This window comes from Drosophila navojoa, chromosome 2 (genome assembly GCF_054131105.1).
Source record: "Drosophila navojoa isolate 15081-1374.11 chromosome 2, UAZ_NAV_1.0, whole genome shotgun sequence".
Lineage (NCBI taxonomy): Eukaryota > Metazoa > Arthropoda > Insecta > Diptera > Drosophilidae > Drosophila > Drosophila navojoa.
This window is the reverse complement of record NC_142890.1, coordinates 1,318,902-1,334,197: the sequence shown is the minus strand read 5'-3', so window position 1 is coordinate 1,334,197 and position 15,296 is coordinate 1,318,902. Positions and strand designations below refer to the sequence as shown.

Genomic DNA, 15,296 nt, shown 5'->3' with positions numbered 1-15,296 from the left:
AGCTGTAACAGACGCACATGTGCGCTTGTGCTTGCTTGTAAAGGAGAATCATATCCAAAGAGTAGCAAACAGTACAACAACAACAACAACAACTACGACAACAACAACAACAACAACAACTACGACAACAACAGCAAACGATGATCTTGACAGGGTGTCGCAGTCGCAGTCGCAGTCGCAGTCGCTGTCTCCATAGACGTCGCTGTTGACGTCGCCGTCGCCGCCTCACAGCTCAGGACGAATCCGTCTTTCGTTCCGGGCATTTAAATATCGTGCAGCCAGTGAACTGCGAGTTATTGTCAGATACAACGCGCTGGCGTGAACAGCACAAAAGAAAAATCAAACAACAAGAAGAAGAAGAACTAAATACTAAAAACAAAAATTATTGAAATAGAATCAAAAGTGATTTACGCTCGCGTGTGTGTGTGTGTGTGTGTGTGTGTGTGCTTTGGGATTTCCCGCGTCGAATTACGTAGTTTTTGGCAACCGGCCGAGCCGTTCGATTCGATTCCGAGTGCCGGAAGTGCGAAGCCCGCTCGTCCAACCATAGATGTCGGCATGTCTGGCACAATGAAGTCACAGCAGCTGCCTCTGAGCATGCCCGGCCAGTGCGAGGAGCTCTTCGGCCAGACGAAGGGCAGCCTGGGCAAAGTCTACGGCGAGAGTGTTTGCTACGATGCGTTCATGTCGCCGCCGCTGAGTGCGACGACCGGACACGGCGGTCTGGCAGGGCAGAGCAGCAACGGTAAGGGCAATGGGGGCTACTTCACGTGTGAGGAGATGCAATTTCCGGACTTCTCGCACCTGTGCTTCGCCAGCGAGACGCCCACCTCGGCGTTCAGTGACTACAACAGCTATGCGGCCGCCGAGCAGGATCGGGACGACATCGTCTGCGCCGTGTCCGAGCCGTCGGGCATGCCCTACCAGCAGGGCCAGTACACGCAGCTCAATCGCGAGGATGTCTTTCGCTTCGAGCCGGAGGACATCGCCCGGCTGACCGCCGACAGCAGACCGGCCGGCGGCTATGCTGCGGTGAATGGCCTGATGCAGGTGCCACAGGTGCCGCACACGCCCTACACGCCCTACACGCCCTGCAGTGCGCCCAGCCAGCCCCCGGCGGCCCCTCAGGACATTGACTACTTCAACTATGACGAGGTGAACTGCCAGTCGAAGAACCAGTCGCCCTGCTCCTCGCCCCACCTGGATGCCTGGCTCAACTTTAATCTCGGCGAGCTAACAACAACAGCAACAACAACAGCCACAGCAACAACAACTCGGGAAACATCGCCCAAGCTGTGCAACATCTACGACCAGCACATGACGACGATCAAGCAGGAGGAGCAAACCCAGAAGCTGCCCTCGATGAACTCGACCTTCGGCACGCCCCAATGCGCGCCCATCTGCAATAACTACGGAGACTACTCCAATCTGCTGCAGGACGAGGTGATCTACGATTATGCCAAAGAGTTTCCCACCGAAAACCTAGAGCATCACATTGAGAAACCGAATCGTGAGCATAAAGTCATCTGGACGATCGAGGAGCTGGACGAACTGGTGCTCAATGAACAGCAACAACAACCAGAACAACAACAACAACAACAACAACCACAATTGATCAAGTCTGAGCAACAGCATCCGCCCAGCGACGATGAAGATGACGAAGAGCCTGAGGATGCCGAGCTGGACAAAGATGAGGACGAGGATCTGGACGATGTCTTTGCCATGCCCACCAAGAAATGCGATCCACTGGATGCCGACCGAGATGAGGCCGCGCCACTGATCTGCCGCTGGACCGACTGCAACATGGAGTTCGTGCAGCAGCATCTCTTCGTGGAGCACATCGAGAAGTGCCACGTGGACGTGCGCAAGGGCGAGGACTTCTCCTGCTTCTGGCTGGACTGCTCACGGCGCTACAAGCCCTTCAATGCGCGCTACAAGCTGCTCATCCACATGCGGGTGCACAGCGGCGAGAAGCCCAACAAGTGTCCGGTGAGTTGGGAACTGATCTCGGGAAATGATTAAGCGTAACATTTTGTGCTGAAAATTGTCGAAAGCGAGAATAGTTCATGCAAAGTATATCCCATTCCCTCTTTATAGATAGAGAACTTTTTGGTAGCATAAAAATTCCAATGAAATCCTAATGATAATAGTTCTTTCAAGGTTTATCCAGTCTCTCTCTCATTATTTATAGATGGAGAATTTTTTGGTAGAATAAAATTCTTTGCAATAATAGTTCTTGCAAGGTATATCCATTATCTCTCCCCTCTTTTAAGATAGAGAACCTTTTGGTAGAGAGTATAGTTTATTCAATCTCTCTCTCTCTCTCTCTCTCTCTCTCTCTCTCTATCTATCTTTATAGAGGGAGATCTTTATGGTAGCATAAAAATTTCAATCAAATCCTAGCGAGAATAGTTCATGCAAGGTATAACCATTCTATGTCCCTCTCTTTATAAATAGAGAACTCTTTTGGTAGCATAAAAATCCCAATCGAATCCTAGCGAGTGTAGTTCATTCAAGGTATATATATCTCTCTCTCTTTTTATAGATAGAGAACCTTTTTGGTAGCATTAAAATTCCAATAAAATCCTAGAAATTTAGATTTTCCATAACTTTAGTTATAGTAATATTTTTTTACATATTATAAAATTCTTTCAGTTTCTCTAGAAATGTTTTTCTTTATTTCTATAACGAAAAAACAGAAAATATTTTTGTTTTCATTAAAAGAGATTCAATTGAATAAACAGAAAATCAAAAAAAAATCCTTTGCCATCTGGGCCTCGTGCATATTTTTAGACCCTCGCTAGAGTTCATATTTATCTCGGTGACAGCATAAACATCATTAAGTAAACAGGATATTTGAGAGCGCTACGCGCTGCTTGGGGCACTTGAAATGGAACCGAGATAATACTAATAGCATTTCGTGGGCCGTGTCAAGTTTTCGATTCCCTTTCAAATGGATATTTTCTGATGCCACGCCCGAGTGCCTGGATGACTTGATTTGTGCCCAGCACTTAGGCTATTTTTTTCTCTCCTTGTGCACACCTGCAAAAGCCCAAAGGTGTCGACAAAAAAAAATAGAATTGGTTCTCCCCTGCAGTGGGGCCCGCTAGACAACTGTTGTACAACTGTTATATTTGGGTGCAGCGAGCGAGTTGGCAGTCCAATAACCCATTTTTAACCACTTTTCATTACAGTTTCCGGGCTGCAATAAAGCCTTTTCACGTCTCGAAAATTTGAAAATTCATCAACGCTCGCACACAGGTGAGCGGCCTTATGGCTGTCAATATAAAGGTTGCCTTAAAGCGTTCAGCAACAGCTCGGATCGTGCGAAACATCAAAGAACACACTACGATACGGTGAGTAGTCATTTCACTCTTTCTCTCTCTCTCTCCCTCTCTCTATCTTTCTGTCTCACTGCCCCTCTTTATACGTTTTTTTATTATACCCTGTACTCCAGTGGGTGAAGCGGGTATATTGGTTTTTCTCTCATTCATGTAACGCAAGCCATAAATGAGTCAATTCCTCTATGTTTGCCAGCTTGTCCATTTGTATGAACTCATGGATCTCGAGAAGTATAAAACCTAGAGACTTGAAACTTGTACTGTATTTGCTTGAAGCCAAAGACAACATACATGTTGTTAGATTTTTTTGATATTTGCTTGCATTTGCATAATATCCATAAATATCTACTTATTGATATAGTTTTTGAAGCATAGCTTGAGGACCATAAAAACTAGAGATGCAAAATTTGGGGTATTTATTTGTATGATAGCTACACTCAATATGAAATATATATATTTAAAAAACCTTTATCCATTCACGATAAGAATGATATAGAAATTTTAATTTTCTATAGCATATTCTTCCACTTTGGTACACAGCCATATTTCTATGTCATAATTGTGCCCTGAAAGTTTCAGTAAGATCGTATAAGTGGAACTCTAGTTAAGAAAGAACATATTCTGGATAATTGGTTAATTATATACCAAAAGAACAAGAACAAAATGGGCTTGAACGACTGTCACCAAGTCACTTTAAAGTAAACTTTAGAGAGTAACTTCGAGTCGAGCACTCCCCAGTATTGCTCTCATGCCTGCTTTGTATGTATATGTGTGTATATAACGGTATATATACACATGTCTCTGTGTGTGTATGAGTACGATATGCAAGCAATTTGCTATCCGTGTCAAAGGAAATTAAAATGCTCGCGGCATTTGGTCGCCCAGCAGCCGCATTACCATCTCCATCTCCATCTCCAGTATCTGCTCCATCGCCATCTCCATCTCCAGCTTTGCTCAAGTGCAGCTTAAAGTTCAAGTCGTATTTGCTCTAGTCGAGCCCATAGGCCCGCTAAATGGAATAGACAAAAGCTAGCATATGTGAGCCGTGCTATTTTGGGTAAAAATTGGAGCTCGCGTCGTGACATCTGCACATTCGGCTGATTGATTTATAGTTTTTACGTGTGGCCAGGAAGTGCGCCCAGTGCCCAGGCCAATCACGACAATAGAGAGCAAAGCAGCCCAGCATCCGGAGATCGACAGAGCAAAAAGCCGCAGCAGCAGCAGCGCCAGCTGAGAAATTGAATAAACTAAACGAGTTATGCCTAGGCTTAAGCTGCTTTCACTCCACGCATACCATGCGAGTGTGTGAGTGTGTGTGTCTCTGTGGGTGTGTGTATGTGTGTATGTGTGTATGTGCTTTGTCTGCCCATATTGCTCCATTCGGCAAGCCTCGCGGTCAACGTGGACAATGCCTGAATAAACAAGTTCAACATGCAACGATTCGTCAGTTGAGAGTGCTTGAGCAGGATGTGAACGACTAGAAGATGCCCTGTAACGCTTTGCTAAGCATCTTATATCCATATATTTTAAAGAGGAGAAGCAAAGCTTTCATATGGATTCGAATTATTATTGAATCTATTTTCTGGGAATGCCGAAACCTAATATATATAAGTGATAAATAAGTCTCTAGCTCTTATTGGATTACTGATTTATAGAAAGTATACATATTTATGAGTGGATATGCAGACGAATAGACGGACTGTCAAACGGATGATGGAATAGAGACAGGGCAGAATGGAAGGACAATTGTATATATGTATCTAACCTAAGAGATCAGACAGACGTAGAAAGAGTTACATAAATTGAAATATAGATGGTATCACAGAAAATTATAGAAATCAGAGTAGGAAGAACGGAAACTCTATTTGACTTAGTTATTACGAGATATACGGATAGAATTATAAATTGAGAAATATATGGTATATGAGAGAGTGAAGAAGAATAAGAAGAATAAGACCGTTAAGAAGTAGTAGAAGAACAAGATTAAGAAGAAGAAGTAGAAAAAGAAGATGAAGAAAGGGAAGAGGATAATGAAAAGGAAAAAGAGAAGAAGTAGAAGAAGAATTAAATGAAGAAGAATGAAAAGACAAATTGGTCTAGATCGGGTCTACTTAATATAAACAAAGATGGACTGACAGAACACTATAATCAAAGATAGAAAGACAGGGAGTGAGACAGAGAGAGATAGAGAGGGAGAGAGAGAGAGAGAAATGTATAGACAAAGAGGACTATAAAGATCAACTTAACTATAGTTACATATAGTTACATATAGTTACATAAATTCAAAGAGAACCAATATACCCCACATGCACATTTTTCCTGTGCCCTGTGTGCGCTCGGGGCTATGCCCTGGCCATATTTGTCCGTAGCATACATTTGGGCTGGCGTCTATAGCAGATATGCACATAGATCAAATAATAACAGACTCTTTTCCGATTCTTCTTCTTCTTCCGACAACAGAAACCGTACGCCTGTCAGCTGCCAGGGTGTACGAAGCGGTACACGGACCCCTCGAGCCTGCGCAAGCACGTCAAGAACCACGGCCTGATGCGGCGCAAGTCGGCGAGCGCAGCGGCCAGCGGCTGCAGCGGCCGCAAGGCGGCGAAGGCGCGGCGCAGCTCGGAGTCGGCTGTGGCGGCGAGGGCGGCGGGCGAGCAGCGGACGCAGCGCAGCAGCAGCTGCAGCGAGGCGACGCAGCTGATGCAGTGCGAGCCACCGGAGCACCACCGACAGAGCCTGGCCGAGCAGCCCAACGGCAACAGCGACAGCAACAGCAATGCCAACTCCAACTGCATCGTCATCGTGGAGCAGCAGCAGAGCGAAGCCCCACCTGCCGGGTACTCGACCGTCGGCTACGACAACTTCAGCTGCTACACGACCAAAGCTGCGACCGAGACGGACGCCGTTAACATCTACGGAACGCCAGAGCCGAATGACCAAAGCTACAGTGAGAATCTGCAAAAGTTCAATGAACTGGAGCAGTTGTTACCCGGCGAGCTGCAGGGCGCAGGGGTTGCCTTCGATGCGGGCGACAGCAAGTGCCAGCTGAACGAGTTCGTATCCTTCGAATACGTGCGAAAGTATCTGACGGATGCCTTCGACCCGCCCAGTGCCAAGAGACCAAAGAGTCCGCTAGACAACAATCAGATTGAAAACGATTTCCAAAGCTACGATCTTCAGTTTATATAAGAGCGAGAGAGAGAGAGAGAGAGAGAGAGAGAGAGAGAGAGAGTTCCATGAGCTCTAAGTGAGATTGCCAAATATTTATGTTCTATAGATCTCAGAAATAATGTAAATAGTCAATTGTTTTTATAGGCCCAAGTCACGAAAGACAGTGTTTAGATGTAAGTCTCGTTCCATAAGTCCAAACATTCATTTAATACACCTAAGTGATTCGAAAATGTCTTCCCAACTCTAAATCTAGCTGTAAGTTCGGCAATATTCTGTAGCTCATATATATTTGTGTGTATATACAGACATATATACATATATATTTAGGTTAATCATTAGTAGAGTTTTAGTCAAATTATAACTTAAATAAAAAATATCCTTAAGGATTTGCATTTTTTCAGAAATTTGTTTTTTTTTTTTACTACAGTTTTTTTTTATTGTAATATTCTCTATTTTTTCTTATATATCTTTATATATATCTTTTAGAGTTTTTATAGTTTTAATCATATATTTTCATCCAGTTGTCTCCTTCTCCGTTCTACTTCTATTTCCTCTTCTTCTTTTGCTGCCTCTACAAGTCATTCTCGGCATTCTATTTATCCATCTTTTGCTTCATCTCTTTCCGTTTATATATCTCTCTCATTCTTCATAATCTTTCTCTTCAGCAACTAAACAAATTTCCAATCTAACATCTCTTTTAAATAGGTTGCCCCATAATATTCATGATCTTACATTGTTCAAAGCTTCTTCTTCCACTCATAACACGGTTCTATATTCGTAATAACACTAATTTGGCTCAGGGACATTTTTGAGGAGAGCTAATAATACCCCTCTTCCGCCATGCATTTAAAAGCGGCGCGAGTTCGTTAGTTAATATGCAGGCAGAGACTGGGCTTCATTACCAACTATTGCTGTACTAGGACACACACACACACACGGAGAGACACTTCCATTTACACAGAATAACAAGTAAAAACTATGTAATGGGGGCTAACCGATTGCATAATACACCTTCAGGATTGGAGAGTGAAGTGCTTAGCTTTGATATAGTAAACGGGAGGAGTATATGCAATAGATATGCTAATTCCCGACAAAACATGCCTATCTTAAACACCCTATTCGACAAGGCTAGACACAGTTATCTATATACATACTATCCATATATCAAATATCTATTTCCACTTACATTGTACAAAACGAATACACCCCTTTCGCCATTGCGAACGCGCATGGTAAACAACAAAATGTAAAGCAATTAAAAGCAGTGCAACGGAAACATGCAGCGTCAAAACGAAAATATCCATAAAGCATGAGCAGGAGCCCAATTTGGAGCTTTCGCTTTGTCATATAACGGACTGCATGCTGTGGCTACAAGTGCCCGACGATTTTGTTGTTGTTTTCCGTTTCTGTGTGTGTGTGTGAGTATGTTTTTTTTTTTTTATATATTTTTGTTGAGTGGCAAAACTGCAAGCAATATGCGCCATGGAGCTAAATATTTACGAACACACGCGGACACAGGCAGCCATTGCATACGCCCCGAGGTCATGAACTTTTATGAAAATTACACAATGCGGTGCTAAATGCACGTAACTACTTAGCCAACATGCTTCAAATTATATGCGTTAATCAGCAAACGTTATATGTATGTGCTTACATATATTCCTTTCCCTCTCTCTCACTAATTATTCAATGCTAAGCCTGAATATTTACTACACTAAAGGGAGAGAGAGAGCGCACATTTTTGCTTGCTCACACAATCGACTAATGACTACAAAAAGATTGCGGTACATGTCCAGTCCGAGCATCAACAGTTGCACTAGCACGCGCTCTCTCCCTTTTAGTCCTTCTCTCTGCAATTTGCATTTCAAACATTCATAAACAACACTAAACGCTTACATTGTCTCTCATTGTCCACCCTGTGCGCTCTTCACTTAAATGCTCTTTGCAAATTTAGTGATCCCTGCAATTCATTTGGACACACACACATATAATGGCATTATAAAGAGCTTACTGCGCGCTCTTCAGTTCAGCGATTCATCTATTCGTATGAGAGCACGCACACACACACATGCAAATACATACATACTATTACACTATAAAGAGCTTACCGCGCGCTCTTCAGCTTATCCCTTCCACAGTATTTACATCGCACTGTGCGTCGCTTACGTTTTGCTCATATTTATGTGTGCTCTCTGGCCCTAGGCGTCAGCTCAGGCTGTTTGGCCATTGGTCGTCGGCCGGCAAAACTAACGGTTTTTTCTCTGCGTTTGTCGTTTCCGTTAGCAATTATGCAAATTGTGAGATTGCCACACGATGATACGTGGAAATTCCATGCATTTACAATTTTCTAATCAATGAAATTTTAATTTATGTCGCCGTTGCACAGTTTCTGCATATTTTGCAACTCTTTTGGCGCTTTGCTGATTTAACAGAGAGAGATATTTGTGTTTCAATTAACAGATCTTAACACAAATTGAGTTTGTCTAGGCTGAAAAAAAAAATCGGCTACGGCAGCGCATTTTAATTTAATAATTGAGTTTTTTTTACTCATGAAAGTCACATTGATTCATTTTAATATAATCAGGGCAAGCGCAAATGAAAGCAATGTTCGAATGATAAACACGCCTATGGATTGTAATTAAGTTTACGCTGACATCGTACCTTTTTATACCCTGGACCACATTAAGGCAAATGAGGTATTACAGGTTCTAGTGTGCTTATGTAACAGGTGAACGGAGGACAGACTTCGAAGAGCTCAGTTCATTGTAACTACGTTTCTTTGCTTATCTCATTGATTGCGTGTATCTCGAGAAGCATATGAGCTAGAAATTTGAAATTTAAACTATATATTTTTGTTTATTATGGGCTTTTTGATAAAATTCATTTTTAGCCAAAATGTCTGCACACTTTTATAATATCGTATGATATCGAAATAAGAGTTTCGTTTTTAAGCCATATCAGTATGTATTTTGATAGTCGCCATATATTATAAATGTATTTGATTCATATAAAGATGAATCTCATCTTTTTTTTTATAGCACTTAGCTTATGGCTTAATATCCAGGGCAACTGTTAGTTGTGCATACTGCCACTGGAGCTACTCTTTTTCGATTCATCTGGTTTTTTTCTCTTCTTAATTTTATTTCATACAATTTGCCGCAATATTGTCGTTTCGCTTCTGATTTGTCTAGCAGGCTTGGATCACGTTTTCATTTTTAATTAAATAAATGATTTTCATTGGTGACATTAAATATTGTCAGAAGGGAATTTAAAATCTGTGTTTCGCCCATCAGGCGAATGAGTTTCCGTTTTTTGTAACTCCCATTTGCCATCAAGCAAAATTACTTCTATAATACGTATCTGTGTGTATTATAGATGTGAGAATCAGATGTATGTGTATATGAAAAATATATGTATGTATGTACATGTGGAAGGAAAACTTGTTACCAGAGCGTAATTTGAAGCTTTTCCGGCAGGTAAATGCTCTTCTTGACATTAAATTTATGACAACCGCACATGCTGTACCGTTATACTTTCCCTACAACAACAGCAATAGCAACAACTGCATTAACTACAGCAACAACTAGAGCTGGAAAAGTTTAGCGAAGACTTTGTCTTATGTGTAACAGCTGCATCATTAAAAGATTTTCCAAATTTTCGATTGTGTGAGAGCGAGAGAGAGAGAGAGAGAGAGAGAGAGAGCACGTATACGCCATGTAACACATATTAGCCTCTTTGTTGTACTGCTCATTAGCATAGAGCTATTGATTTGAGGTTAGTGTTAAGTAATTTAGCTTTTTTATGGCTAGATGTAGCATTTTTACGGCTGTTAGATTCAGTTAATGAGTAAAAAGTGTGTGAAGAAAGCTTAAATAACAACATTAGGCATAGAAGCTGCACATTTTAATGGGTTTTTTACATTAATGCATCTATCTCAAGATCTTTAGAAGCTAGATACTTTAAATTTTATATATATGCACATGAATGTCAAGCAAAACAGTAGTTAAAATCGTTTTCTAAGTATTCAGCTGAATAATGAATAATACCGATAAGTATCGATATTTAATATTGATTGTATTGAAAATAATTAAATGTAGCCCAAAAAAATCTCATTTTATGAAATAATATTTGGTAATATAATGGCTATCTATAATATTTAACATACCTGTAAAGTATTTCCAATCGTGCAACAAGAGCCATTCCCCAGGAATATCCATCAATATCCCAAGTGCTTGCTTTGTTTATTTTTGCCAATTACAACGAGACGATAATTATTTTCGATTGATAATGAAATGCAATTAGAAAATGTTTGTGCCGATTGCATTCTCACAGACCGAATGCCAGACCACACAAAAAAAAGGAAGAAGAAGCAGCAGGAGTGGGAGCAGGAGGCGGAGTAGGCGAAAAGCAAAGCGAAATAAGGTAAAGTGTAACAAAAACATTAATTTACACAATTTCCTTTCGCCATTCGCCTTTCGCCATTCGCATTTGCCGGCGAAGGATGTCGCCGCCGCGCACTGAGCCTGCATAATGAACCATAGAGTCTGTAATTAAAGTTTGTCGAAGCCTTTGCTAGCTGCTCACTGTTGACGATGCCAGCAGCAACAGCAGCAGCAGCAGCAGCAACAGCAGCAGCAACAGAAAGCATTATCAGAAAATCAATTCCCGCATCAGGATGACGCAAAATAGAATTCAATTAACGCGCTTAAATTAAACTGCCACTTCCGGTTTTGATGACGTTTTAATCTGAGCCTCCATCATCCGACGTACGACGCACGACGTGCGACGTCCGACGGCCGTAGTTTTGTCCTGCAGACAGTAGAAAATTGTTCGCTGCGGTTCGTGTTCACGCCTTCTGCCAATCCAATCTGACTGAATGCGCCTGACTACAACGGGGCCATATCGTCGCCTGCCTTGACACTTACTTAAAGCCCAGCTTGACCTGACAACACTATTGTTAATACCCTGTACGCATTGAGAGAGGGCGAAGCGGGAGTATTGCTTACGAGACAGGCTGGGGCTGGCCTGTCTAGAGTTATAAATTATATTCCAAAAGTCAATGTTGGCTTTAGTGTATGTCTATATGTAAATGCAAGCATAGATCTCGAGAACTATAAGAGCTGGAGATTTGGTAGTGCACATAATTATTTGTGTATATATTACCGCAGTAAAATTAAATATTTTCATTTGATATCTTAGGTAGTATTTGTAATATAGATAAATGTCTATATTTCTATATGGATTTTCAAGAACTTGTTATGCTAGCAACTTTAAATTTAATCTGTGGTACATTATATTTAATATAGACTAACAGATTTAATAGATATGATTCATTAAAAGAAACTTTGCAATAGGAAATTTTAGAGTACAGAGGAGGAGCTTGGTTTAGTTAGTTACTAGGCAGCTTGCAGGGTATTTGCCAGTCAGCCTGTTGTTGCTTAAGGCGCTTTAACTTATTTTTCCTTTTAGTTGCAAATGTCAAGACTGTTTTATACATAATTACATTTATATATTATAATATTGCATTTTCAACGAAGCTTTTGTTGCACGCGCTGCCATTGACAGCAGAAAATATTGAATAATTTCTTCTGAGGTCCAGAGATGTGCTGCAACATGCAAGTGAATTTTAAGTGTGATTTTTCATGGAAAAGTCAGTTGTGGTTGAATGTGAGGAGCACATTCAAATATATATATATGTATATGTATATTATATATGTATATATATATTTAATGTGGTTTGTGGCTTGACAGCGTCTTCTATTGTTTTCTCTAATGAATTTATTTTGTATCTAGTTGAGAGTGTTCTTTGTGATCCAAGTGGGGTATGGGCAGACTAAAATCCTTTTTCCTTGAAACAAAAGTCTTATATAGAAATATAAAGTAAATTTGTAATTCATTTCAATTTATATTCTTTCATTCTCAGCTGGAAATATTTTCGTGCTCCCGCTCCAGTTGTCGATACGCCGTGTGCATTTCCTTTGGGTTCAGACTTGGCTCTATGTGATGTGCCGCTTGAATATTGAAGAATTTGTCCAGGAACTTGGCGTGCTTCAGGGAACCGGAAGATGTTTTCCTGCTGTTTGACTGAGAGCAACGTTCGCAGTTGTTTTCCTTGACCAAAGTGAAATCGGCGAAAAACCGTTGACGAAACCTGCCTTGGGGCAGGAGTCGCTCGAAGGTCAGAGCGAGCACGGAATATATCTCTTCGGCCACGGATGAGCGAATCGGCGTGAAATATCCACGGCAAATGGGACACGTCTCGGTGCGAATGCGGCACTCGAGGCAGAGCAAATGCCCGTTCTGGCACTGCAGAACTGGCGGCGTTATCAGAGTTCTGCAAACGGGGCACTCGATAACTCTCAAAATGCTGTCCACAATGATGACGAGGCGCTTCAGGGCAATTGGCATGGGCACACAGCAGATAGTCTGGGAGTGATTGGAAATAATATTAGAAAATAATATTCAGTATCCATTGAATTCCTCCTTACGTTCTCCTCACTGTCCAGCTGGCAGTTGCTGTTCCAGCAGAGAATCGTCACCTGATCCTTGCGGCTCTTGACTATTTGAGCTACGTCAGCTATGCGCATGCCGAGAATATCTATGTCATTAATCTGGAAGTATTAAAAGAACTTAGAGAATTACCCGAGGCTAGCCTAGCAAAGCGATTTCCATGAATTTCTCACGGGACTTGATGTAGATGTGCCAAAAATGGATTTACTTTTTGTTTATGTATACTTTTTGGATCACTAATATAGGAAATTTGGTATGTCTAGCTCTTAAGGGATACGAGTTATGCTCGACTAACTCTAATTTGTATATTAATTTTATTCAAGTTGAGTAGAACTTAAGCTTTGAACGCCTTCAGGACTGTACTGCCTGTAAGCATATAAGCAAGCAGTGCAGGATCGATTCGGCCGTTAAAATTGATCTTATACTTAATCTCTTCACTTTTATAGTATATCTCTTCTTTATATAGTACATCTCTTTTGCATTTCTACCAACAATACTTTTATTGAATAATACTAAAAACTCGAAGATATGTTGCGGAATCTAAATATATTACTATTTACTGTGGAACCTAATCAAACAATTAGAATGTATATGAATATACGTATTCTCTTTACATTGTTTGTTTGTATTGAACTGCTTGTTGTTAGTGCTTTGATCAAGCAGTAGCACTGCTTAGGTGCTGTTAAATGGCCAGCGCTGTTAAGCAACAGCTGGCTTGCTGGCAAACGTAACATTAAATTTTAACGGCTGTCGTAAGCACTTGAGCACACTTGCTGCAGAGTGAGAGAGAGAGAGAGAGAGAGCAATCTGTGGCGAATCGCGGCTATGTAAACAGTTTAAATAAATTTAATGTACATTATCAGTTTTTTAAGAGATATCACATTGCGTGTGCAAGTAAAAGTTAGCTATATATAGAGTTGTTAGCTGAATGATTAATGTTTACAAAATTTGAAATTGAAAAATATTTACATAAACCAGACTGACCTTCAGAATGCAGTCGCCGGCTCTTAGACCGCGCTGCGATGCAGGTGTGCCAGCAGCCACCTCACACACCTACAATGGAAGGCAAAAACTAACAGTTAGCGCAGTAAATAGGAAGCAGCTCGAATGAATGACATTACCCAAGGATATGGATCCCATTTGCTGCGCGTCAAACGAAATCCATATGCCTCAATCTTGGGCGCAGCGCGCGGGATCCTTAGCAGACGCACGCTCGAAACGCGTTCCACAGGACTGCCTGCCATTGGCTCTGTGGATGTGGATGTTGTGTGTATGCTATTCGCTTGCATCGAACACGTGTAACGCGCCTCTCACTCACTGCCGGCTTAAGGTTAACTGTATTTTTTGTTATGTTTCGCTTTGCGCTTTATTTCTTTGCCTATTTTTGGCGTTATTCGAGCTGCGGAGCATCTAAATCGTTTCGTGCCTAACGCGTGCTCACTCCAAAACATACTGAACTCTCGATTTGCATTCGACTTCTCTGTTTAGATGAGTTATCACAGTCTCTTGCTCTCTGTCTCCCTCTCTCTCAGTGACTCGCTCGGCCGCTGTGCTGGTAGCGAAACAGCATCCACATGCGGAGTCTTTTGTTTTCTTATGAAATACCCGTTTAGCGTTGGCCGTTGCATTCGCAGAGAGCTTTTCGTAGGGCCTCTGGAGGTCCATAGCTGATTCCATTAGCATTCACATTTCAGCTGCCAAAGAGTGCTTGAGTCGAAACGAATTGTCATTGTAATATTTGAACAGTTGGTCGGATTTATATACGGAGCGGAGGCGAGACGGTTTGACTACATAATACTCGTTCGCAAGGCAAAACACGACTAAATCTATTTATATTTGCAGATTTTAGCTATTGCTTGGCTTATATAATAATTTATAGCTATAATTGTGATACAGTTCCAGAGATCTTCGATTATATTGAACGTGCGTCACTGTAGAACTGCAAGACAGACAAAGTATTTACGATTTGCCACGCCTTCTATAAGCGTTTATCGCTTATTTTCTATCCATCTGTAGCTCATTACAAATTCAGCCATAAAACTTGATGATCGAGAATATATTTGTAAAAATTATAGAGCTATTAACAATGACTTATAGTAATATTTACTCTAATCTATTCCATTTGAAGTATAGGTGTAGAGGTGTAGTTCGTTGAAAGCCAATAGACTCTGCTCCACCACCACTTGGGCGAGTATCAGAAAACACATGTGCATACATACGTCGGCAAAGCTGGTAGTGCTGGTAATGATTGGAAGAACTCACGGCATATGAGGC

General features: G+C 41.4%; 3 protein-coding genes across 4 annotated transcripts in view; 2 read left to right on the top strand and 1 right to left on the bottom strand.

Moving 5' to 3' along the window:
• Positions 1-15,296, top strand: part of LOC108651688 (short-chain dehydrogenase/reductase family 16C member 6) — a 184,647-nt gene that overhangs the window by 20,863 nt on the left and 148,488 nt on the right. The gene's annotated exons all lie outside the window — the stretch shown is intronic.
• lmd (lame duck) lies at positions 219-6,653 on the top strand. The gene is made up of 3 exons (XM_018098529.3): positions 219-1,989; positions 3,195-3,356; positions 5,802-6,653. Exons 1-3 carry the CDS (start codon positions 559-561, stop codon positions 6,528-6,530), a joined length of 2,322 nt encoding a protein of 773 aa, XP_017954018.1. The 5' UTR covers positions 219-558; the 3' UTR covers positions 6,531-6,653.
• Positions 11,860-14,741, bottom strand: LOC108649568 (uncharacterized). Its single transcript, XM_018098538.3, has 4 exons — positions 14,144-14,741; positions 14,007-14,075; positions 13,001-13,123; positions 11,860-12,938 (listed from the first exon to the last, which is right to left on the bottom strand). The coding sequence occupies exons 1-4, from the start codon at positions 14,309-14,311 to the stop codon at positions 12,432-12,434; spliced, it is 867 nt and encodes a 288-aa protein (XP_017954027.1). The 5' UTR covers positions 14,312-14,741; the 3' UTR covers positions 11,860-12,431.